Source organism: Cariama cristata, unplaced genomic scaffold (assembly GCF_000690535.1).
Source record: "Cariama cristata isolate BGI_N322 unplaced genomic scaffold, ASM69053v1 scaffold22968, whole genome shotgun sequence".
NCBI classification, from domain to species: domain Eukaryota; kingdom Metazoa; phylum Chordata; class Aves; order Cariamiformes; family Cariamidae; genus Cariama; species Cariama cristata.
Genome location: NW_009632019.1, coordinates 16102 through 41662, shown reverse-complemented (window position 1 = coordinate 41662; position 25561 = coordinate 16102). Strand labels below are relative to the sequence as shown.

Genomic DNA, 25561 nt, shown 5'->3' with positions numbered 1-25561 from the left:
CCTGGGGCACCCCGCACCACCCCAGCAAACGACCCCATCTGTGGGGGCATCCTCGCACCCACCCCGGCCATCCCTGCATCATCCTGGGCGTCCAGAATCCTGCCCCACTGCACCCCGTACCTGCCCCAGCCACTCTGCAGGGGTCCCCTCCAGCCCCCCACACAGCCCTGGGCTGTGCTGCCCCAGCACACCCCACAGCAGCTGGAGCACCCCACGGCCTCCAAGCCCCCGCATCTTTCCCCATGGCAGGGGAGCAGTCCCTGTCTCTCCCACCGCCCTGCAGCGCCCAGCTGGTCCAGGGAGGATTCAGCAGGTACCAGTATGGGATGCCTTATCCCAGCCTCAGCCCTGGGGCCAAATGCAGCCCTGTCAACCGTCCACCCCCTGCCATGCACCAGACTGCAGGCTCAGCACCCACAGCCCCATAGGCCCCAGCAACACCCAGCACCACTGTCATTCCCCTTTCCTCCTGATGTGCCCTTTCCCAGCATGAGGGTATCTTCCCCTCCAGCACACTGCCTCCTGGCAGGAATCTCTTTGCCTCCAGTCTGCTTCTGCCTGTGGTAGGGCTACCTCTCTGTCTCAGTCCTGGCTGATGGGATTACAGAAATCATTTGAAACAGGACATGGATTTGGGTCCTGCTGGATGCGTCTGGTCTCTTTATCTCTCTGCCATAGCCAGGGCAGCATCAGCCACAATGCGTGATCAAAGAGGAGGACATGCAGTTACCAGCAGACACCTCCATGCTTTCTGATTCCGGTGAGGGGAGCTGGCTTCTGCCTTCCTCCTGCTGCCAGAGCTGCAACCCAGATCCTACCCAGGTTCTGCAGAACAGTCACCACTTCCCATTTAAGATGCTTGTACGGCAGCATTTGAAGGGCAGGCATTTATTTCTGTTCTCCTGCGTGCCACCAACACACGCACTGAGTTGCTGAACGTGCAGCTACAGGAAGATCCCCACACCCTGACACAGGTTGGCCTTCACCTACCCCAGCATCTTCCAGCTGCTGCTGCAGAGCAGGTCAGAGCTTTCCTACTCCTCCTGCCCCACTCCCTCTCCAAGGGACTGCTTGCTGGTGGTCAGCAGATTGACTGATTTCGTTGCTGGCCTGTTATACACAAGGTCAGCTGCATACTGGCACCCTGTATGCCCCTGAGCAGACAACATGGTCTAGCACCCTGCGGGATGGATGCACAGCTCTGCCCTGTGCCCATCAGGGGTCATCAGCCCCAAAAAGTATCTTGAAGGGGGCCCTGGACTGGTGATGGGCTGCCCCTGCAGCAGGCAGGGCTCCAGGCACGGCTCCCTGTGTCCCGCTGCCCAGAAAAACCAGCCCAGGACAGGGTCACGGTGCACAGCTGCAGTGGGGCCTCGTGGCCCACTCCCCACCACGGGCACTGCACGGGAGGGCTGCGCACTCTTGAAGCTGTTGCACTCCCGGTTTCAGCTGCTTCAGTGGGCAGCAATCAATTTTCTTGCAGAACATCAGCTCTGATGGTGCCCAACAAGCTGCCTTTGCCCAGGGCACAGTTCGTGGGGACCATCTGTGCCAGGCTGCTGGGTGGAGTGGGTGTGTGGGGCTCAACCTGCTCCTGCCCACCCATCACCCCACTGTGCCAAGCCTTGTACAACCTCTGGCTTCTCCCCACGTGCTAGGCACACACCGTGCAGCATCACCTGCACACGCTGCCTGCGGACCCTGCCCAGGCACCCCTTGGGACTGGCCCCCAGCACGAAACACACACACACCACGCTGCACCAGTGGCCACAGCAGGGCAGCCATGTGCATTATTCAATGGGCAGCATGTAATAAAATCCCACCGATCACCTCTGGCTCTGTCACAAGCAGTGTTTAGCCATGACTTGGAGAAGGAGCAAAAGGGCTGGAAGCTGTCAGACCCGCTCAAAACCTCCACGGCTCAGCGCTAACATGCAGCACAGCAGCAGCAGCTGCACGGCACGCAGCCAGGCTGGGCAGGATACAGCTCCCCAAATGTGTCCTGTGCCATAAGCAGGTCTTGCCCCAGTCCTCACTTCCCCCTGCAGCTTCCTATGCCCGCTGGAAACCTCTGGGCAGCCAGAGCATCTTGTGGAGTTTTGGACACGCCGGCAGCCCTGGGTCTGTCATCACTACAGAGCTCTGTGGTCCTGCTCAACCCATGCAGACCTGGCCTGCCAGGCAGCTGGCAGGGCTGGGGGGAGCCTTTCGCAGGAGGAAAGAGCAGGGGCAGCCCTATTGCTGGACTATGCAATAAAGCATTGTCCCCTGGCAGCAGACACTTGGCCCCAGGGAGGGACAAGCCCTCTCCCTTCTTCCCTGAGAGATAAGGTGGTCCCAGAGGCGCTTTCACTAGATCCTTGGGGCCCTGAAGGGCACAAAGCAGGAGCTCAGCACTCAACTCCATGCTCTCCTGCTGCAGCACCCCAGCCCTGGCACAGCCACCGTGCAAGCAGCATCCCACTGCACCCCTGCCCAGAGCCACCCATGTCCGCGCTGCCTTCTGCCACCCCGCTCCAGCGCCGGCTGCTGCAGAGAGCCGCCCCCCTCCCACCTCCTGTACGGCAGCGATGCAGAAGGCAGCATCCAAGATGCCGCTTGGCGCAGGCTCAGCTGCCTCCCCGGGCCGGCAGAGGAGGGGGCTGCCGGCCACGGCCGCACGCATCAGGAAGGGGGGCTTGTTCTGCCCAGCTCCCCCAGCCTGTGGCTCTGCTGGCCCCCCCGGCACTCCCTGCCCACAGCCCAGGCAGGATGGTGGGGAGCACAGCCCTCCTCCTGCCCCAGCCACAGGTTCCTCAGAGCAGGGGCCAGCTGGCACAGCCCTGGCTGTGAGCAGGGCTTCTACCTCTGGGCTCAGCCAGCACAGGCTACAGGCAAGCAAAGCCCCTGGCACAGGCCTCCCTTGGGGCACGAGGGGATGGGGGAACGCAACAGCCAGCTCAAGGCTGCTCCCCAGCCTGGTCCTTGTAGAAGGGGACAAGCAGGGATGCACAGAGGAAGCAGCCCTGCACACACATCTGTCCTCATTAACAAGGGAGTCCATCTCCAACAGGCCTGGCCAGCAACACCTTCCAATCCATCTACAACATGGCAGGAGGCTGGCACAGGTGCAAGGGCAGCGCAGTTTGGGGATCAGCAGGGCACGGGGTGGGTATCGTGCCAGGCAGCCTGCACAGCTGTGCCCCTGAGAGCAGCCACTCACCTGCCCCCAGGCAGGAAAGGGCTCAGGTCCAGTTCTTGGGGCAGCAGCCACAGGCTCATTTCCCTTAGAGTAAGATCAAGTGCAGCACTTCCATGAATCCCTCCAAGCCTCACCATATCCCACACAGATGGGACAGAAGGAAGACATTGGTCAAAAAAAGCTACCAGAAGGACCATAGATCAAATGGTCCACAAGCAAATTGCTGAGGAAGAACGAAAGAGAAAACAAGGGTGCCAGCAGTTCCTGCAGGAATGGAAAGCACTAAGTTAAAGGAGCCTGCTACAGACAGAGATGAGACTCCATGCCATCAGGCTGCATTAGTCAGGTCAAAAGTTGAGAGTGCAGCACATTACTGATCCAGAGAAAGCACTGTGGCTGTCAAGAAGGAGGTAGCAGAGCAGCCTTGGTGCTTATCAGCAAAACCGTGCTGCAATGAGAAGTCATGCTGTAAGAGTGCACTCAGTCTGCAGCTCCTCCTAGACTGCAGAGGTACTAGCTTGAGCATCTCACAGTAACTGCTGTGGCTAGGAAGCTGGGCTTGTTAGAGCTCAGAACTACCCTGCAATATACTCCCTCTTTGCTTTATACCTTTATCCTGGTGGAACATGCCACAGACTACTAGTAAAGCTCTTAATCAACATACAAATCGTACAAAGCTTGCACAAACCCTTGCAAGCATGTTAACACCAGCTTATGAAACAAACAGGGAAGAAGGGCTTGCTTTCCCAAACCAAATTGTTTAGCCATTCACAAAAGCTGAAAATGCAGACATTAGTTCTACTGAGAAAGAGATAAAGACCATGTGTAGAGGTGCTGCTGGGCTGTACTGGGAGGAACACTGAGGAGGAAAGGCAGGCTCTGAATACACACTCCTTTTGCAAAGTAAGCTCTCTGTATTCATCTGAGAATGTCTGCAGTATGGGGTTCATCTGGTATAAATAAAGTACAAAATCTTACAATGTCTTAATCATTATTTTAACAAAAATACTAAAAACTGAGTAAAAACTGAAATCAAAGTGGGAAGGGAGACTATCAGCCACAAGGGATCTCCATAAATGTTTGTAGAAATCGAATAGTAAAAACACTTTCTCTGTACAACAAAACGATCCTCCTGGCACCTCTCTGTGAAACAGGCAGCAGCAGCACTGGGGGCACAGGCCCAAGGACAGAGGTTGGGGGCAGCCCCAGTTTGTGGGTCAGGCTGAAGAGGCTGTATCCAGTCCACAGTGATACCTCCCTCCTGGATCAGGCTGAAGTGCCACAGATCAGTAGCGTCCAAACGGGTTGTTGTTCTGCTGTGTCTGTGTATCTGTTGAGGTCAAGACAGAGTTAGACAACTCACAAGGTCTAGTTCAGATCCCTCTCCCCACCTCACCAGCACAGCATGAGGAGTGTGTCGCAGGCTGTGAGAAGAAAAACATAACCTTTATGGCACTCCCTGCTCTGCTCATTTGTCTGAGTCTTTAGGCAGCAGCAGTGTCAGGACCCCACATTCTCTGAGGAAGAGAGAGATAGGTGCCAGTCCTGATCCTGAAGCTTCTCCAGAGATCTCTCCATCCCTCGTGGTGGAATTGGTACACCATAACAAAGTCCTCAAAGGTGGCAGCTAGCTGGGAGGACGAGTTTATGGATTAATTGTTTCTGATTTTGAAAGAAAATCAGCCCTGTAAGATTGCACAACACCTGCAGCCATACAAGCTCCTCAGACAGCTAGTGTCAAACACTCATCCTGAGGCACACTCAGAAACCAGAGTTCGTGAAGGTTTCAGACACAGCTATCCTGGTCCCCTGTCAGTATCTCGGTACAAATGAAGGACATGCCCAAAGGACTTCCAGATGGCACAAAAAGGGCAGGAAGCATGGTAAAGATGCTTCAAGAACCTCATGAACTTCCAAACTGCTGGGACTGATTTTTTGTGACGTACAGTGCTCACAGCATACTGGGGTACTGTCCAATTAATAAAATTCGGTTGTTTTTCTCCTGAAATCCATCAGCATGTTTGACCCTAAGTCAGACTAAGTAAAAGGATACCAGTGTAACCTGGCTAGCCTGTTCTCCTCCTCAACTCTGCTGGACAATAGCACATTCAGGGATACCCTGGAGCCCCCTAATGCAGCCTATCCTGGGCCCAAAGTATTCTGGTCCCCCTCCTACAGGCTGTTCTTGGTTTATGTCCTGCTTTCCACTCCATCCCAGACACTACAAATAAGAACTCCAGATGGTTCCTGGTGGAACTGATGCAAACCCAATGAGGGAGCATGGAAGCTGCATGCTGACACATGGTTGCATTGGACCCACGCATCTGTTCCATATAAAACAGCTCCATTTGCTGTACGGATAGGATACAAAAATACGGCTATTCTGCTATATTCAGATTCTTACATGATGTCTTCCTACACTTCAATGTCCTGGCTGGGATCCTTGCACAGACTTGTGGTTTGTGAATCAGGCTAGTGGGAAACTTAGCACATTAAAACTTCTGGTTTGAGGAGGTTTTTTTGGTCACAAGGATTAAGAATTTTCCATCAGGGAACAAGTATAAGCACAATTTCCAAGCCCACACTCCACTCATTATTACATCTAGCAGAGTCTCACACTTAATGCGCTGCAAAAATACCTGTGCAGTCCATTTCTGGGCATTTTCATAGCATATCTGCCATTTTTATGGTAGAAAAGCCAGTGAGGTGACAGAAAAACAGCAGGCCATTCAGAAGAGAACAGCACAGACACTGGGTTCTGTTTCTAGATCCCCCCGCCAGTAGTTCAATGCAGGTTATAGAAATACAGTGCCAGACTGAACACCATCTATGCCATTACCCTGTCTGTGATGGCAGTCATGGAAGCCTGCAGAACATTGCAAGCACAACAAGTGTGAAGTAACACTTTCCAGAGTGCCCTCCATGCCTCCAAGAAGTCTTGTCCTGATCGCAACATGAAGGTAGTATCTCTGGGTCATCCACCAAGTGAGTGCCCCAGGTTTACAGCCTCCTTGTGCCCCTGAGAGGTCATCTGCAGCAGTGGAAATACCTCTGAATGCTTTAAAGCTGCAGACTTTCAGGAAGGCTGCGTGGTAGCCCCTACAAAGGCTCAGCTCCCTTGTCACTCTGCAGGCAGCAGAAGGAAGGTCTGGAAGGTTGCTCACAAGCTGGCAAGAACTGCCTGCCCTCCTGCTGTGCCCCCTTGGACCAGGAGCTCTAAGTCCTGATGCCGCCTCCCTGCCAGAATAATTTATGGCATCAGACAGACAGTCTGCCTTGGCCTTGCTTCTCTACATCATGGTACCTGCCACAGAAAATGGCAGGGAGGAGACTAGGGGCAGGATCAAGAACACTAAGACTTACTGGAAAGCTGCTGTTGAAGCTGTCGAACCAGAGCAGCTGTTTGCTGCTGCTGCTGTGTCTGCTGAAGGCCCTGGCGCTGGAACTGCAAAGAGAGAAACACAGTTATAGCCACACCACCTGGCTGGCAGCTTCACCATTCACACAAGCCCCGGGGAAGTGCAGGGGAGGGAGAAGGGGAGGGATGCATGTGGAGAACCGTTGGATTTGTGCTGGATTATCACCTCCCTCTGCCTCGGAGGGAACACTCACAATGGGCTGCTGGGGGGGAAGAGCCTGCATCCCCAGCCCTGGGGGCTGGCCCTGCGCCTGTGGCTGAGGCACTGTGGAGACCTGGGGTTGCTGCTGCGGCTGGGGGTGTGGGGGGGGGGGGGGCGTTGTTGCTGCTGTTGTTGCTGTTGCTGCTGCTGTTGTTGCTGTTGCTGCTGTGAAGACAAAAGAGAAGGGACCATCAGGGAACTGTCTAGGCAATGCACAGCAACAGGGCACAGGAAGGGCTGAAGGAAGGACGTTCCGTGCAGTAACATACCCTCTTACACCATCTTCCTTACGGGTATCCAAATTACCTAAATTTCACCAGGACCCTGCCCTGGGCTGAGAAATGGCAATAAATACAGGGACAGTAACAAAGTTCTTCTGCAAGATGAGGTATTGACAGACAGCAGGAGAAGAACTACAAGTCTACTGGTCAGCTGGGGAATGACTAGGAGCAAACAAGATACAAGAATAGAAAACAACTAAGAGCTACCTCAAGAGGTTGAATGGTTCATCTCTTGCATCCTGGTTAAGATCAGCAATATTGACTTCACTGAGGATTTGCCTGACCTGTTCTCAAAATTTTTCCAGAGGTAGCAACAGAGCTCCTGTAACTTCCCTGTGCAATCTACTCTAGGTCACAGTTAGTCCTACTACTGGAGTTTTCCCTAATCTCTACCTTGAATCTCATATGTTATGATTTAAGGTCATTTCTTATCCTACACCCAAAGGACAAGAACAGATAAGTTTTTTTGGTGACAAAAAATTTTGAGACTTTTCTCCTCTTGTCTCTGCCTCTCTAACTCGACACCCAGCTATTTCATCCTTTCCTTCTCAGTCGCATTATTCCCCAAACTCTTTGATCTATCTTGTTGCCCTTCTCTGCCACTTACACCAGCTGGTGCTGCACTTCAGTAAAAGGATGTGGAGAAAACTGGATGCAGTGCTCCAACCTAGATATTGATAGAACTAGTTACAGCGAGAACAATATTCAGGGTGTTGAACTTGTAGTCAGAATAGACCCACAAATCTCAAGGTTTTTTAATTTCTTTATATTTTCAGACATTTCTCCCATCTCCCATCTCCTAATATAGTTTTGAACTCTCTAGATCAACAAAAGAATTTCTAGCAGAAATAGAAAACTACTAATGCTATCATAAAAAACCAACATGGTGATGCTAGGTACCGTTCTGATCACTGGTCCAAAAAGGTAAGGTCCAAATGTAGAACAGACTCAGAAAACAGGCAAAAATAGAGTCAGGAAAAGGGACAGTATCTCATGAGAGGAGGTTAGAAAAACCTGACCTATGGAAGCTGCAAGTGCTCCCTAGAAATACAGTGGGTAAACATCAGAGAGAATGAAGAGCCAGTAAACAATAGGACACAGTAGGCAATAACAATTGGATACAAGAACCAGTCAAAACACACTGAGGCTTGGATCAAGGATTCAATCCAAAGGGATTGAGTTTCTAGAACAGCCTCCTAACTTCCATCTTAAACCAGTTAGGACACTTAGGTTCTTAAAATGGATGCTACGACCTGGGTACACAGGAAAGCAGATGACTGACTAAATGAGCCAGGATACCCCTCCCGATTTCATGTCCCAGCTTCTTGCAACAGCTGACTACCAACCCATGGAAGACAAACCAAAGGGCCATCCGTCCTTTCTACAAGCCCCTGGTTGGCCAACTCAAGCACCAGGAATCTGTTCTGCATCTGGTACGCCTCTGATAATGCAGCAGGTGTCACAGTAACAGAGGAGATTTTGGGCACTCCAGTTTTTTTATGCAACCAAGCAATGTCAGCTAAAAGCTGAAGGTACACATGAAGTTACTGAGCTAGGAGAAGTGCAAGCAATTTGTCCGAGGTATGTTCTTTTTCTAAATATGAGTGATGGAGAATGCTAAAAGAAACCAAGTGAATAGTCAAGCGGTGCTACTCATCAAAAGGACTACAAGTTGCTGACCATGCTACCGGCAGTCTCCTGTCCAGTGCAAGGCAGCAATTCTCAAATACTGCTGACTGTAGCTCTCTGCAGGAACCCCCGTCTGACTCAGGCCCCTCTCAGAACACAACGCTTCAGCACTCTGTGTCATGTAAAGTATCCCCATATTCTACAGGTCTGCTAGGCCTTGTCATAAGGTATGCAATTCACCAATTAACCCAAACTATTTCTGTGTTTCTCTGTCAATTCAATACATTTCTATAACTCTAAGAAATATATTCATACCTGTATATCATATAAGTATTTAATACTCGTAAGACCATAATGCAACGCCATGGAATAGTCATGTCTGTTGACACACACCTGTGAACTTCTTCAAACCTAGAGAGTTGGGTCTAACAGTTTTTCACCATCTGCTGTTAGATGTAGAGTACGTGGACTGATTCACATCAGATTTCCTGCCACTGGAAACTGCAACCGATGCTTATTTTGTTCTTGTGAAAATGCAGATATGCCCCTAAAAATGATCTCATAAAGAACAACTCTACCTGCTCTTGTATGGGCAGGGGAGTTTTCACTTTATTTCTGGCTCCTGCAACACTTCTAAGAGAGCCAGCTTTCTGCACAATCTTATGGGTTCAGTTGGAGCAGGAAAAGGTGGGATGCAGGCCACGGAGGACTAAACAGACCTATATGGCTCTTCCCTTTAGCTCATGCTGGGTGACTGGCAAAAGGCAGCACAGCAGGTGTCTCCATCAGGAGTGGCCAGGTCTAAGGAAGGGAGAACCACCTAGCAAATTATTATAGACAACCCCCAACAGAGCTGACATCCTTCCTGACACAGAGGGGCAGAGCAGAGTGGTGCTGACAGAGGTAAGCAGTGCTGGGCAAGCCTCCTCCAGCTCCAGCAGCCTTCCTTGTGTCAGTAACCACTCACCCTCAGCATCTGCTGCTGCTGTTGCTGCTGCTGCCTCAGGTACTGCTGCTGCTGCTGGTCAGGCAGTATCTGGCTGGGTCGAATTCCTGAGGGGACTCCTTGTGGACCCAAATGGTTCATCCCACTCATCATGGGAGCCTGCTGTATTGACTGGTGAGGAAACCTGCAAGAGAAAACGACAAGCTCATGGAGTAAGAGTCATGGACAGCCAGCTTCTTTAATCCAAACCCAACTTCTGCCATCAACAAGACAGCCCAAACAGCCCCTTGTAATCCACGCTGCCTCTCTGCAGAAAGGTGAGGGACACCAGGGTCTCTCAAGGGTGTCATCCAACCTGTTTTTCTGGAAGCCCTAAGTAACAGTCCTCGTCCCACTGTTCTGCACGGTTTCCCTCCTGGATTTATGCCTACTCAGGAGCAGTGGAAACCCCTTTGATGGTAATCTGCTGGTTAGATTTAAAACCAAAACTATGACTTTCCCAGGTCATTTTTCTCATACTTCCCTATTGCATCTTTCCTTGGCTGGTGACACTGTCTCCTGTCTGCAACTAGCATCTCCAAGTTTCATCCTGTCTCTCCATTTCTTCCCAGGACTGAAAGCTGGATAAAGATGTTCCCCTGAGGGTTTGAAGGACTCAGGTGCTGTATAACACAGCACGGAGAATGCGCTTTTCACAGATTGCTGTTAGGGTTGTCTGAGCACAGCTGGGAAGCCCTTGATGAAATACAGCTTATTAACATCCAGTAGGGTGGGAGGTACCTCTGTGTGTTGCCCAAGGTGTGCCCGTAGCCAGGGGCCTGCTGGTGTACGTAGCCGCTTGGTCTCTGCTGCATCTGTCTAACAGGATCCACCAGGGCAGGATTAGAGCTGGGGTGGGAATTCTGATAGGGCTGGCCAGAATAAGAAGGAGGTACCATCGTGCCTGACTGGGAAGGGTGCTGCTGAAGGCCTATGTGGGAGACGTAAGGTGTGTAACCCTGAAATGAAACAAAAAGCTTTTATTAGTCATGGGGTAAAGAAAAAAATAAAAAGAGAATTTGGAACACAGGGCATCAGTTTCCCGTAAATACCGTCACAAGGCTGCTCATCTCTGGGATTCAGATTCATGCTGTCCAGTAAATAAGGAGTGAGAAGAGCCAAGAGATTTCAGGATTTAGCAGCAGAAATGAAGATGCTGCCCTGTGCTGAAGACAGATTCCAGTCTCACCTGTGGTCACTGCCACTTACCTGGGAGGGCTGCAGTGCTCCATAGGATGGGGCTGGAGCCATCTGGCGCACGGGCTGCTGTCCCATTATGCCTTGGCCCTGCTGGAAGGCAACAATGAAGCACTTTTTTCAACATTTCCAAAGGGCAGGACAGTGCTGCTCTCTTCTCAGCAGCTCCCACCAAACCAGACTAGTTGTTTCACTTCTAAAACTATGAGGCTGCTGCACAGCAAGCACATGCTAATGACTTCTGCCTCACCACAACTTGGGACAAATAGGCCACAAACAGCCCTACCACCCCACAGACAGACTGTGCCCCTCTCACTGCCCACCAGCCACAGATGCCTGAGCACACCTCACTGTCAGCCTCCATGATGTGGGCCCACAAAGCAGGTGGCAAACACAGTGCTGCACCAGGGGAATAGATACAAGAGACAACATCTCTCCAGGGTAGAAACAGAGACAGGGTTGCAGAGTTCTGGCTAGAAGGGATATCCCCAGCAAACAGCTTGGGCTTGCTGTACTGTGGAGTCCAGCAACAGCAAGAGCACAGCTCTGACTTACCAACTTTGCTTGAAGCTGCTGCCTCAGTATCTGTCCCTGGGACACTGGCGGCTGCTGTCTGTACACTGCTGGCTTGTAGGAGGGGTCAATGCCCATCATGCTCCCCATCCCTGGAGGCAGCACACCACTATAGGGAGGACGACTCTGAACAAGTTTCCCCAGTGGCATGCGTACAGGTCTGTAGGATGTATCCAGGCGAGGGCCACCTGCAAGAGGAAGAGAAACAGGTTGACTAGTCACATACTATTGCTGAGCCTTGTAGCTCCAGAATGACTGCTCATCACTGTATGATACATGACAGGCAAAAGGGGAAAGTGTAGGGACCCGAGTAGGACCATCTCACAGAAGGGGTTCTTATAAGAGGGTCCTAAAGACATGCAATATGCTCATGTCTCCTGTGCACCTACCAGCTGGAAGAGGCTGATTCTGGGCATAGAGACCCACTGGTGATTGCCCATATGCCAGTCTTGACATAGTGCTTCCTGACTGGTGATGCAAGAGATCGGTAGGCATACCAACTCCATATGAAACCCCTCGGCTAGGGCCCAACACAAAATCCTGCAAAGACAAAGATGGAGTAAGAAAGATGAATGTGCACTGGGAACTCATGAATGAATGAAGAGTATGAAAGGGCTGCAAAGTCCACAGGAGGAAGTCTGGCATGCTATCTGAGCTGGGCAGCCTCCTGCCCTCCCATCAGGGATTAAGAAAATGTTTGCCCTGCCCCAGGCTACAGAGAGCAGGATAGAGCTCCACCACTCCCAACTGAGAGGAAACACATCCTATCTTCACCATTAGACCATTCTCAGGCTCCTCAGAAAGACTCAAGGGAGTGCTCTGTGACTGGGAGGGGTGGACATGGGAGGTCCATAGCTGTGGGGCAGCCAGTTACCTCAGTTTTGCTGGCAGACTGGTTGCGTTTCTTGGTTTTGCTCTGTTTCTTCTTGCGTTCTTCAGTAGAGGTGGCAGGATTGGAGCTTGCTTTATCAGCCTTGGCTGGTTCCACAGTTTTCTTCTCTGGCTCTAAAGCCACAGGTGTAGGAGGCTCTTCCTCTTCAGGGGGCAGCGGCAACGGCTCCAGGTAGTAACTGCGGGGCTTGGGTTTCAAGTGCGTGTGGTACAGAAGAAGCCTCTGCTGTTCCTCAAATCTAGACACTTTGCGATCCACCCGGACTGTCCCAAACCATCCCCAAGAGAGCGGGGCTGAGTGCTTTAAGCCCTCAAACAGATCCCAAGGGGAAATCTTCTGCTTTGTAGAGACTTGCAAACCCTTTAAAACAAAAAGAGTAAGAACTTCCAAGTCTCTGTTGTTTCTCCTATGAGTGTACAGGAAACTATGCTTTCTTTAAGCTCTACTCCACATGCCCCAGTAAACAGCCTGAGCCCTTACTAGTGGTCCCTGCTCTTCCACGTGACAAAGCAGTTAATTTCAAAAGGCCTTCATCAACAACTGCCAGTCTCCTTCATCTCATCTCTGCCAGTCTTCTGTACACTGGCACTGCCCAGTAGCTCACATGACAAGGATTATGGGTTTCTCTTTATGCTTCATACAGTCATAAGTACAAAAGCAAAGTTTAAATAACTTATTGGGCCATAGCAGCATGTATTGCCAAGCACTAACACCCAGCTTTGCCCTTTTTGAACATGGTTACGTGTCAGCTTGTCTGCATGCAGGCAGCCACTTCAAGCTCAGCAGGCAACAAGACACTGCATACATATGCCTCCGAAGCTGCGTAGACTCAAGGCATCAGAGGACAAGGCGACATCTGCACTCACGAGTTGTGATGCAGATGAAAAAGCTTCATTTACCTCCTTCTTGAAGATGGAGTCAAATCCAGCTATTTTATTGCCTTTGGTGTCAATGAGGGATCCCTGAGGTTCACACGTGATGACATCTCGGGTCTGCTTGGGAAGTGGCAGTAGCTGTCGCACCTTCTCCAGGCTGTCAGACTGCCGGTCCCCCAGCTCTTTCTGCACAAGAGAATAGAGAAGACCTGAAGAATTGTTCAGGAAAAGTAATCCAAAGCCCACCTGTGCCTCTTCCGGTGTCAACCTCCATCCCTGCATAACCTCTCATCTTTGCACCCTTCAGCCCTACAGAGCCATTGGAGTCACCCTCACTGCTTCATCTAAACAGCAGCAACATGGTAAGTTCCATTTGTGAGACAAAGGTAAATCTGCATAGCTGGACAACCACGACACAGCACACACTGCTCCCCATACAGGGCCTAGTGTCCCTCACCCTGAGTTTCTTGACAAGATTCATGTATGCCCGCTTGTTCTCCTCCATGCTGCCCTGAGAAATGCTGGACATATCAGCAGCCAGGGTGCCGTTGATGAGAACACTCAGCATGTCCAACACGGTGGTGAAGAGCTCACTGTTGGTCAGAGCAGAAAGGTCAGTCACCTGAGAAGTAGATACAAATCCTCTGCCATCATAGTAACACTAAACATTATTAGATTGCCAAGAGTATCACCTACAGTCAGAAGTGCCAAGTGCTCTTCAGAGTAACTTCCCACACTAATCCTACTTTTGCTTATACACCACAGAGTGTTCACACTTTAGACAAGTGCAGTATCACGGATTAAGACTGGCCTCCTGTCTATCCATTCAGCTTCTCCAAAAAGCAGGTCCAGACTCAGCTCTCTCCCACTTATCTCTCTGCATCCGGAAGGCCAAGTTTGCTCTGGATATGTCAGAGTGCACTTGGATACTAGGACCTAGGTTGTAGCCTGCTATTACTCCCAAGTCTCTTTCGGCTGTCACAGTACTGCTGACAGACTATCTAGAGAGACAGCTAGCTCACATGAGAAAAGGGGCCACGCTAATGACTGCCTCCCTTGGCAAGCGTCTGGGTCAGAAGTCAGCCAGAAAGTTACTTGTTTGACTGCATGTCCACGGTGCCACTGCTGATGATGTCCAGGAGAAGCACAGCCCATTCAGTCGTCTGCTGTGTACTGCGTTGAACTGTGTCAAACATTCCACCCACCTGGCAGAGAAAAGTAGTTTAGTCACAAGGACACCATGAAGAAACACTAAGATTTAAAAGTGAGAAAGGATCCTAAACCAGAGCAACTCCTGTGCTACAGCAACTCCTACTGAGAGCTGAAGGAGACTGCAGTCAGCAAGACAAACCTCAGATGCAAGTAGTAGCGCTGTGGACTGCAAAAGCATTGAAATGGGAAGGCACATCTCCAAAACAGAGAGCAAGGTTGTGGATTTTATCCTGGCAAAATAAAGCAAGGGAGCTCTTCCATGCACTCTATCCCACTCAGGGCTCAAGGCCTAGAAGCAGCAAAAGCGGGTAAAAAACTGTCTGGATGGACAGGCCCAACAAGCAGTGGTGAAGGGAGTTAAATCCAGTTGGCGGTCAGTCACAAGTGGTGTCCCCCAGGGCCCGGTATTGGGGCCAGTTCTCTTTAACATCTTTATCAATGAATTGGACAAGGGGATCGAGTGCACCCTCCGTAAGTTTACAGACAACACCAAGTTGGTTGGGAGTGTTGATCTGCTTGAGGGTAGGAAGGCTCTGCAGAGGGACCTGAACAGGGTGGATTGATGGCCTGAGGCCAATTGTATGAAATTCAACAAAGCCAAGCTGGGTCCTGCACTTGGGTCACAACAACCCCATGCAAAGCTACAGGCTTGGGGAAGAGTGGCTGGAAAGCTGCCTGGCAGAAAAGGACCCCGGCGTGTTGGTCAACAGCCAGCTGAATATGAGCGCTGTCAAGCATTGGAAGCCACCATCCCTGGAGGTATTTAAAAGATGTGTAGATGTGATGCTTAGGGACACGGTTTAGTGGTGGACTTGGCAGTGCTAGGTTAACAGTTGGATTTGATGATCTCAAAGGTCTTTTCCAACCTAATCGATTCTATGATTCTACAATTCTAAGTGCCTCTCCTACTTCCTTCCCTCAGGACACATATAGCCCCTCCAGTGTGTGTGTGTGTTTTCCAAAAAAAAGGCAGACAACTCTTCACCCCATATGGTTAAGCTCTTTTTCTGCAACTGCTCACCAAATTCAGCCGTAGTTTCAGGGCCTCATGCATCAGCTGCTTGGCTTTGCAGTCATCTTGGTACTGATCTTCCCGCCAATTCGTAACAATCTAAGAAATTTAGAAGAGAGGACAGACCTCACAAGCTGTATGCTGAAGTTTATAGAGAGTAGCTTGTACTGCCTACTTGTCCAGTGACTCAGAGATGGTCAGCTCAAGCACCCTGTAAAAACCAGGGTAAGATCTTCGCCTTACAGAGCATATATTCGGACAGACAACATCCTCAAGGACACACCCAATAGACTGCCTGATGGAGGAGCGAGTCCTTGAGGAAAGAGAGGGGAGAAGCAAGTCACCTACCTGTTGGACCTGACTGTACAGAGAGGTGAGGAGACCTTCCCGCTGCTCATCCTGTCCTTTCAAGCATGTTAGCACCAGTGACAGAAATGGCTGCTGGCTCAGGAGGGACATGCTGCAGAGAGAACAGAGATGGAGTTATACTGCCAGGTTGGGGGATCAGCACAGCAAGCATTGCCTGCCCTTTCCCCAGGACTCACCTCTTCTGCTTCTGGCGGTCCCGTTCTTTGCGGGACGATGATCCCAGATGTTGTCCTTTCTCCAGTTCTTCTCCAGCAGCTTTCAGCACATGGCCCTGCACTGATGTTGGAAGCTTGGCAATCAGAGGGGCCACCAGCCACACTCCTGATCTCTCCAGGGAGCTGCGACAACACAGCAGAGAAAAGCAGTCTGCAGTCCAACCTATGATTCAGACTTGTCTCAAGGCAGCTGCATGCTGGGACTACACTTACCTGAGGATGGGTTTGGATTTGTTGCTGGCAGGCGTAGCACTTGCTGAGCTACTGATATTGTTGACTCCGTTGCCGGCAGAGCTAGCAGAGCTGGTCTCTGCTGACTGCTGGAACACCTCAATGGTGGCCTTGGCTATATTTTCTAACAAGGAGTTCATCTCCTGGAGATAGGGAAGAAAAGACAGCCAAGTCCTTCTCTGAGTGCACTCACTGACAGGGCTTGCACATCTCAACACAACCCAGTACAAACCCAGTTTGCCAACTTCCTCATGGCTGCTGCTCTTCGGGTCTCACACTCATCACATCCTTCTCATGCTTGGCTTTCCCAGGCCTGACTCCTTTATTTACTTTCTCCCTGTTCCCACTTATGCCAGGCCACCTCCCCGCCCCCCCACAAGCAGCCACTTCAACACTGGCAACACATATCCCTGTATGATCCCTCTGAGCAGAAACTCACATTGTTTGCCGTCTGCTTAATCATGAGCTGCAGCTCCAGCGAGGATTGCCTCATGGTCCACTGGTCCAGATTCTGCAACACACGCACGCATACTTCATATGAGTCCTTATCTCAGTTCAAACTACGTCAACCCACACCCTCAGCTCCCATGATAATGAGCGTCAGAGCCCTCGGAGGGCTGCATTTTGGACAACCCCACTCTAACACATTAGGCAATTACTAGGACACTCTTAGATTCTGCAAGGAGCCTGCACCTGTAAGATGCGTTTAATCCTCTGCCGCTGAGGGTTTTCTCCTTCCTCATTGTCCAGTAGGCGGTGTGGATAACAAATCAGCTGCATCAGTCTCTGGGCCTGTGTGCTGCTCAGGACAGGATCCTGCAAGTCATTGCTGTCTTCACAGAGGGACTTGAGACATCGCTCACCTACCCACTCCTGCAAGACAAAGGCAGACTCAGCACCGTCAAACTGATGTCTGACTCCAAACCAGCACCCCTGCTTTCAATCTCAGAGAGATGCAGGGAACACATGAAACTCGTAAAAACCTTATTAGTACGCAGTTATGCCTGATAATCACTTCTCTTCATGAACTGTACTATCCTGATTCAGCAGGCATCAGGCACAGCACAGCAATCACAACAGAGGAAACATCAACTTTGACAAGTCAGCAGTGGTGAAACATAGTAGCTGCTGTTTCTTTTGATAAAATATTGCTATGATTTAACAGTACACAGTCACCGCCATGACCAGGCTCCATCAACACTGCTGCTTTGGCTCAAAAGATCAGAAGGGATCACTTTAAATTATTTGGTGTATTTCCTGCAAAACAAAGTCCTGGAGCTGTCCTAAATTAAACAATTCAGGGCTGCAGCTAAGGTTAAACTAGAACATGTCTTAGGGAAAAGCACACCCCTTAATTCTCAAATAGTGATGGAAAACACACACTCATCTTTAGCAAAAACCAATGACTTCTCAAAGCCTAGAAGGGGAAACAACTGACTGGACACAAACCATTTATGAAGCCACAAATCATGAGGAGAAGGCAGACAGAAAACTGTTATTGTTAGTCTCTCAATTTCAGTTGTGGTCCCTAAATGTATGATAAAGGCAGCAGTTTCCAAAACAAACATGAGGTAGGTACTTCGCCACACAATTTAGAGTTAACATGCAACATTCATTACTGGAGAATTTTTTCATATTGAAAATTAATTAGGCAAATTCATGAAATTAAAATCTACAGAAGACTGCTATATAAGCACTTCTGCAGCTGCAGAGCAAGCGTGATCAGAGAATTATTCCACTGAGAAGTGACAGCCAGAGAAGAGGTGAGGATCCAGTTCATGAAGCACTTGTGCTGGTGCTAAGCCTAGAAAGCTGGAAACAGTCTTTCTCAGCAGCAGACAGCATTCTAAGCACTAAGTAGAGCATAAAGATCAGAAAGGCTAAATCTCCATTTTGAAATCTTTGTGAAACCACAGGCTAGATCTTCACCTTCATTCCAGATTAAGTTCTTCATCCCAGATCTGGCGATTTCTCCAATGCCCATTGCATTTCTGCCCCTTCAGTGTTGCTACATCATAATCTTCCTTGAGTACGTAATATGCATATCCTTAGGAAGACCCTTTTTGTCACTTGCTTAGTTTCCTACAAGAATTCAGACTTCGTCTGTGATCCATGTTATTGGTATAATCTCACAAATAGGTATGAAGTCAACTACCATCTTCAACCTTGAGGGACTTCCAGCCTCTCTCTCTCTTTGTAACATTTCTTTACAAAATAGCCATCTCCACAGGCTTCATATTACTGAAAGAGCCCCTCATCTGCCTCTTCACATGAAAGCGCTATAAACATGTTTTCCAAGCACTATGGACAACTCCACCATCCCAATCACCAGATTCAGGTTAGCACCTTTGACTCAAGTCTCCATCTTGGTACCCACTGTGGTTTATCACAGCTGTTAAATTAACCTTTTCAAAAGGACAGTCACAATTACATTTATTAATCTACACAGGCTAAAGGGCAGAACAGCAACTACGTCATAATCAGTTGCACTTAAGAAACCTTTAACTTAATTTTATAGTCTGCCCCTTTCCCTCCATGCCCTCATGAGGAAGTCTATTATAATATATACACCTGAATACGAGATACAACATTTTCTGAGTTTGAGAAATCACAACCTATAGTTTAAGGCACTCTATAGACATTTCAGAATTGATAGTGTGTGTTCTGCAGCATCCATCACTCACACTGAAGGTGCCAATACTAAACACATCATTTCACCAGCCCTTTACAGCTGCAGGAATCCTGCAGGAGCTCTGGCACGATTTGGTGGTACTCGCTGGCATCTATTGGAATGCTCACTCCTTACATAACCAGGGCTGCCAACAATTGGTATGAGTAGTGATTCCTGACACCGCTACTCCCTCCTGTACACACACAGACACACACACTTTCTACCTACTGTGGGCCCTTCCTATGTAGACTGCTACCAGCAAGGAAATACCTACTTGTGTCAATGCAACAGTCAGGTTTCAGTAACACCAAGTATGTTGAATTTATGCTCGTAAATAAGTGGCTCCATTTCTTCTTTGGTAGGCTGGTAACATTGCTATATAGTGAGCCAATCAATAAACAACAGCATCACAAAGCACAAGGACAACACAGCACAACTGTAATATGGAATACAGGTTTCAAGTTGTAATACGGAATACAGGTTTCAAGTTGTAACTCTTGCTGACAGATTAAATTTGCAACCAAGGCCAAGGATACCCTTCAACACCCATTCTCACACAGCAGTGAGTTGCAGAATGGCATGGCTACTACAATTACCTTATTAGCCATGTTTCAGTTCCTCAAATGTCAATTTTCCACAATGGAACAGAAATACCAGTGCTGTCAGATTAGGCTAAGCAAAAGATTTTTGTTGTTCCTTTAATTAATTAAAACAAGGCACTGCAAAGCCCAGGGATACATCAACAGCCTAGCTGCAAGCAACATGTAAGCTGTATTCTGAAAGGCATAATTTATCACTTCAAGTTTTCTTTCTCATGCTTATCTTTGCCTCCTGCACACATATCAGCAAACCCATCCCAGCACTCCCCTCCTTGGACAAGACCTCTGTGCTGTTGCCAAAGCAAAGGGGATGTGCAGTCCCTGCATACTGCAACATCCAATTCTTGACAACTGTTTACCCTTCCATTTTTCGTTAACGGTGACCAATGCTTAGCGCCATCATGTGGCAAAACCATCGCTGGTTCTTTACTGATCTTTCAAAGAAATACCTGCCAAACCCACCTGCAGAAAGTCGTATGGGATACATCTGCCCGCAGAACGGATAAGGACAAACCTAGAGATGGGACAGACTCACCTGTTGACATATACTCCTTAGTACATACTTGGCATAAATATCCAAGCTAGCTGTTTCTACAGTCACTACCCGACCACCAGCCTTCCTGGTGCCCAGCTCATCATCCATGAGATCATCGACACCTCCAGGGTGGGAAAAGCCAGAGCCTTTCAGTTCTGCATCTCCTACAAGGAAAGCACAAGTATCACTTAATCATCAATGCTAAACCCAAAGCCTGACCCACAAAACATCTTGAGCTTTTGTTAACTATCTCTTCGATCAGTGATCTCTCTGCAGCTAAAAGATACTAAGCATGTTTACAGCTCAAAGGGCTTCAGACAAGCCACATATTCACGACAACAGATCTCCTCTGCCCTTCTGTACAGCTAAAACATGCAATACAGTGCCTTTCTCCCCCCCCCAAAAAAACATTCTTACAGGTTCAGGTTAACACAGGTACACACCCAGAACAAAGACAGCCTTCAGCACTGCAAAGACCGCTCCATCCACAATACGATTCTGGGAAGCTGCCAGTAAGTGACGGTCACAGGAAGACCGGATTCCCACCGTGGGTTTGTCTGCAGAGAGGATAATGGGGAAGGGCAATACCCAGCAAAAGAGAAAGGCGCAGGCTACAGAGCTGCCTGAACTATGTGCCAGCCAGTATCATAGAATCCAGTTCAGAAAATCCTGAGGCTAGTCCTTTCCCCAACTGTAACGTGGGGTCAATTTAATTAAGCTTCACGAAGCATAGCGCCAATCATACTGTGACACAACTCAACCATGAAATCCAAATGGGAAGCAGCGCCTGTGTCATGAACTCCAAGTTCCAACAGTACCCTAACCCAGAATACAGGCTGGGTTTAGGGATCTAAGCTATCAGGATACTGATGAAGAGCCAAGAACAGAGCTTCCTGGACTGTTTCCATCATCAGACAAAAAAGGAGTGCTGTAAAATAGCAGCTTCTGGCACCAAGTTAAGAGGCTATACAAAGCTCAAGACCTAAAAAAAAACCCAGTGATCATTACTCTAACAGCTTAGTGACAGCAACGCCACCTCTACTGGCTGGTTTCCTGCCTCCAAGGGCCTCTTCCCCAACATGCCTGGCTACCATGGAGTGACACAAATGGAAGGATATTGTTCTTTGTCCTCTGCAGAAAGTGTGTATCAGGCTATTCCTGCTCTATTCAAAGCAAGCAGATCATGATCTCCAATCACAGGGTCCAGTATCTCTTTTCTTGGGGTGCAAGAGCCTCAGTACTCTCACGATAAAGAAAGGCTCTACTTTCATTGACTTACTGCCATCTTGCTGGCATGGGTTCAGCTGCGGAGTCTTAAACAGATGGAGTAAAATCCGGCAGGTCAGACGTGCTCCTGGTTCTGAGTCCTGTTCGCTGCAGGCTATGTAAAGAAAAGAGTCAACTGAGATTTCTTAAGCACTGGGACAGCTGACTTTCAATCCAAAAGCTATTCACAGTGCACTGCCCTGGAGCAGCCAGTTGAGAAGCTGCAGCAGCCTTATTGTATTTACAAATATGGAGCACATGCAGCAATTAACGTGCAAGTGAGCAAATCCATCAGTATTATCTCCAATGACATGCACTGCATTCTGCTTGCTCCATCTTCCCAACTTCACCCTGTCAGAGTCTGGATACCGCAATCCCCAGAGCAAAGCTAGGAAGGCTGTGCCAGAGTAAAGGCAGAGTGACCCAGGCACTGCAGGCCGAATTTGTCAGCTAGCTGCTCTAGGCAAAATGCTAAGCTGAACCACATCAGCAGTGGGAGGTGTACTGCTGGAGTTCAGACCTGAGTACGCTGGTCAGACAGTGTGGCTGATAACATCTCTCCATGCTTATTTTGGCTTGCACACAAACTCCAGAGAGCAAGACATTGAAAAATCTTAGCACAACCAGTTTTTGATAGAAACAAAAAGGTCAGAAACTCTCTAAAGCAAAATGTTCAATTCTTAAGTACCATACTATAAAAGAAGTATTGGAGGCATGTTTCACAATTACGGGGCTCACAAAGTATCCATCAAGCACAAGCCTTTGGGCCAGAGTGGAGACTAAGTCCAGCTTTCTGCAGGGATGCACTTACCAGCATTGAGGAGTGAGGGGATAGCAGCACAGCGAATCAGGTCCTCCAGCAGCAAGCACTGCCGGGCAATGAGAATCGCAACAAAAGTGGCCAAGGAATCATGGAAAGATAAGTCACTGACCTGGAAGAGAGGAGATCAGCCAGTGATCACAATAGCCTCTGTCTCATTCCCTCTGTCAGCAATTCCTCAGCTTGCCTAGGAGCTGGGGGGTAGAAGAGCCCATAACCCCAGGTCAATGTCCATGATCAGCCCAGGCTGCAACAAACACTAAAAGGTAGCCCCAATACTCAAAGCCTTTCCCCTGTCCTCAGAAGACAAAGCCTCCACCCCTTGTCCATTTCTGCCTTCTCCCAAGGGATCCCTCCACTCCTGCTTCGATTCCTCTTCCCCTTTCGAACGTTTGCACTTGCATCAACATTGCAGAGGAGATCATTGAAGCCACAGGTCCCATTATTGGAGGAACAGCACAAAGCTTTGAGCACACCCAGCCACTCGGCACTTAGAGACTTGCAGTAGCCAGTTAGCTCAGCACACAGGATAGCAATGTCGTTCACCCTGTTAAATAAATAATGAAAAAAGCAGAGGGTCAGCTTTGTTACTCACGCACGCCATCAGGTCTGTGATTCCCTAAGGGACCCTAGCCCTGGCTCCTTCTTCCTCACACCTCAAGACAGCCAAGGAACGGCTACTGGCTATCTTACCCTCACCCAAAGATTTTACTGCGTTGGCTCCTTCTTCCTCACTCCTCAAGACAGCCAAGGAACGGCTACTGGTTATCTTACCCTCACCCAAAGATTTTACTATCTCCGCAGAACCATGAAAGTTCTGCCTCTCACCTGTCTGGGTCGTGGTGTCCCACACACACATGCATAAGTGCATTACAGACAAAACTGTAGCGGTTGGCTGGGTTTTCATTGAGGCTCTTGCCCAGGTTGGTGTACGTAAAGTTATGTGCAGATGGATTTTCAATAGTGTCAATCATGAACTCTGGTTCCCATAGCATGTTGGAGTCAGATGGCTCAACATTGCAGTAAATTGTGTTCTTCACCTTGGAGCAGAAGTCACTAAACAGGACAGAAAAGACAGATCAGAAACACAAAAAAAATAAGCCTACACTGAACTCTGATAAGCAAAGCAATCCTGTGCAAGACAAGCCCTCCTGGGCAAGAACATACGGAAACTCAAGATCACTGTGTACCAACAAAGACTCCCCTGAAAGAGTGAAACTGGTTCTCTGCTGTGGAAGCACCTGGAAGTTAGCTGTGGCTCAGTGAACATAGCATGGGAATGGCTATTCCAGGTCAGATCAGGGAAACACCTAGCTCAGCCCTTGGTGCCAGAATAGTTGATGTCCAGAGACGAGTTTAAAAGCAAGGCAGACACACGGCAATATTGCTCCAGCATCCTTCCCCACCCTGCTGCAACTGAGGGCTCAGAGATATTCAGAGTTAAAGATAATGCTCTCCTCAACAGATTTTCCTCCTGCAAATTTGTCCACCTACTTTTTGAATCCAGTAGATTTTTGATGTTAACAACATAGAATAAGTTCCACGTTAACTATGAGAACTATGAAGTTTATTCTTTTGTTCTGAACCTACCATTTGTTATTTTCTATTCATTCCTTTTTGTGCTTATATTGTAAGACACATTGAACATTCAGTTTATCTTCCATATCAATCAGAACTTTACAAACTTCTATGATTCACTCTCAGTCCTAGTCTTCTCTGGGGAAGCGATTCTGTTCCTCCTAAGTCAGATGACCAGAGGTTTAGAAAGACTATCTGCTCACCCTCCTTTGGGCCTAACTCCACTACACTACAGCCTGTTGCCCCAAACCACATGGCACAGTTGTAACATGACTTAAATGGTGGTCTAAAGATGCTCTCTGGTCTGTGCTCCATTCCTTTCCAAAGGATACCTAACATTTAATTTGCTTTTTCACTGTTACTGAACACTATGATGACATTTTAAATTATGTATCTGTTACAGCTCAAAGACTCTTTATCCAACCAGTAGTATATATCCATTACTACTTAGAGTTTAAGGGAACAACTACAATCCTATGTGCATTATTTTATTTTTAACAACACTAAGCTTCATCTGCCAGTTTATCACCTGGTCACCACCACTGTGCCCTACAACAACAATCTGCAGCCAGCTTCTATTGTTATATGCTGAATAACAGTTACATGAAAAGTTTTGATATCATCACTTATACAACCTCTGCACAAGCACTAGCAGAGTCCTATGGGACTCCTCAGGGAGGGATCATCCTCAAAATACAAACTCGTTCTCATCCCTTGTCTTCATCTCTAGCCTATTGTTTGCCTGCTAGAGGATATTCCCTTTTATCTGTGGCCTTTTAATTTAAAGCCTTGCTGAACAGCTTTTGGGAATTCAGTTAGACTAATACCAGGTTTCTCATTTCTGCATGTGTGATGACTCCTCCAAAGAACTCAAATGCACCTGTGATCACAGTACTCCCTCTTGCTCTCAATTCAGCCCAGAGAGACTTCAAAGGCTCTCAGCAGCCAGGAGTTTAGCCAGCTGACACCAAGGCACAAGCCACTCTCTCAGCTCCTCAATGGTTGGTAACATCCCTACGGCACGCCTGCACTGGAAATACTAATAGGGAGCGGAGGCTGCAAGGGAAGACAAAATGAAGCACTGTACTGGGAAACAGCGCTGTCAGGAGAATTACCCCTTCAGAGGATCATGTAAGCAAAAAGCCAGGGAGATCTGTGAACTCCATCTCTGGGCCGCTAAGGGAGGAGCTCCACAGGGAGCTCGTGGGGCGACAGTTCACAGCTGCAAAGGGCAGAAGGCCACAGGGCAGAGTAAGCCCACATGACAGAGCCTGAGGGCATCAGCAGAACAGAACCTGAAGAGCCAACAGGGGCAGAACAAGGACAAGGAATGCAAAGTAGCACAGGAACAAACGTAGAACCAAGCAGGGCAGATTCAGAAGCAGTCCAAGGAGTATTAGGGAGCTGAGCACAAGCGGAGAACAACCTTCAATACAAACTGCTCAGTCAGAGTTTGGTAGGAACAGACCTCTCTACTTCTGTCCTCTAGGAATAGGGTAAGAACAGACCTGTGGAGGTGCAGAGGACTACTGAAGGCAATTTACCAAACCCAACTTGATGATCCAAGAGTCAAGATTATACACTGGGTCATTAGTGCCTGTAAAACAGGCACTACTCGCAAGACTTCAGTTTCTCATTGAGAGGATTTCAGGGACAATCCCATCAAACAAGATCACATGCAAAGCTTAAGCCAAGATGCTATACTAGTCAGCACCCACTGCATCCCACCTGCCTCAGACTCACCTAAAGAGCTCCCCAAATTTACTTTTGAGGTGACTGCAGGAGGTATACAGGTCATAGAGATAAGCCAGGATACAGCG

General features: G+C 48.8%; 1 protein-coding gene across 1 annotated transcript in view; it reads right to left on the bottom strand.

The window, feature by feature from the left end:
* Window positions 1-6471: 6471 nt before the first annotated feature.
* The window catches only part of MED12 (mediator complex subunit 12), a gene marked incomplete at its 5' end in the record, with an annotated part of 35147 nt that continues 16057 nt past the window's right edge, over window positions 6472-25561 (bottom strand). The window contains 26 exon segments of the mRNA XM_009706200.1: window positions 6472-6485; window positions 6545-6626; window positions 6875-6909; window positions 6912-6966; window positions 9679-9841; window positions 10438-10655; window positions 10906-10986; window positions 11449-11654; window positions 11856-12006; window positions 12341-12718; window positions 13258-13419; window positions 13691-13826; window positions 14329-14438; window positions 15467-15556; window positions 15806-15917; window positions 16003-16164; window positions 16255-16415; window positions 16712-16783; window positions 16966-17145; window positions 20078-20241; window positions 20521-20634; window positions 21357-21458; window positions 22155-22275; window positions 22566-22710; window positions 22992-23219; window positions 25485-25561. The exon segment at window positions 25485-25561 is cut by the window's right edge and continues 17 nt beyond it. Of these exon segments, the coding sequence (XP_009704502.1) occupies window positions 6472-6485; window positions 6545-6626; window positions 6875-6909; window positions 6912-6966; window positions 9679-9841; window positions 10438-10655; window positions 10906-10986; window positions 11449-11654; window positions 11856-12006; window positions 12341-12718; window positions 13258-13419; window positions 13691-13826; window positions 14329-14438; window positions 15467-15556; window positions 15806-15917; window positions 16003-16164; window positions 16255-16415; window positions 16712-16783; window positions 16966-17145; window positions 20078-20241; window positions 20521-20634; window positions 21357-21458; window positions 22155-22275; window positions 22566-22710; window positions 22992-23219; window positions 25485-25561 (3519 nt within the window).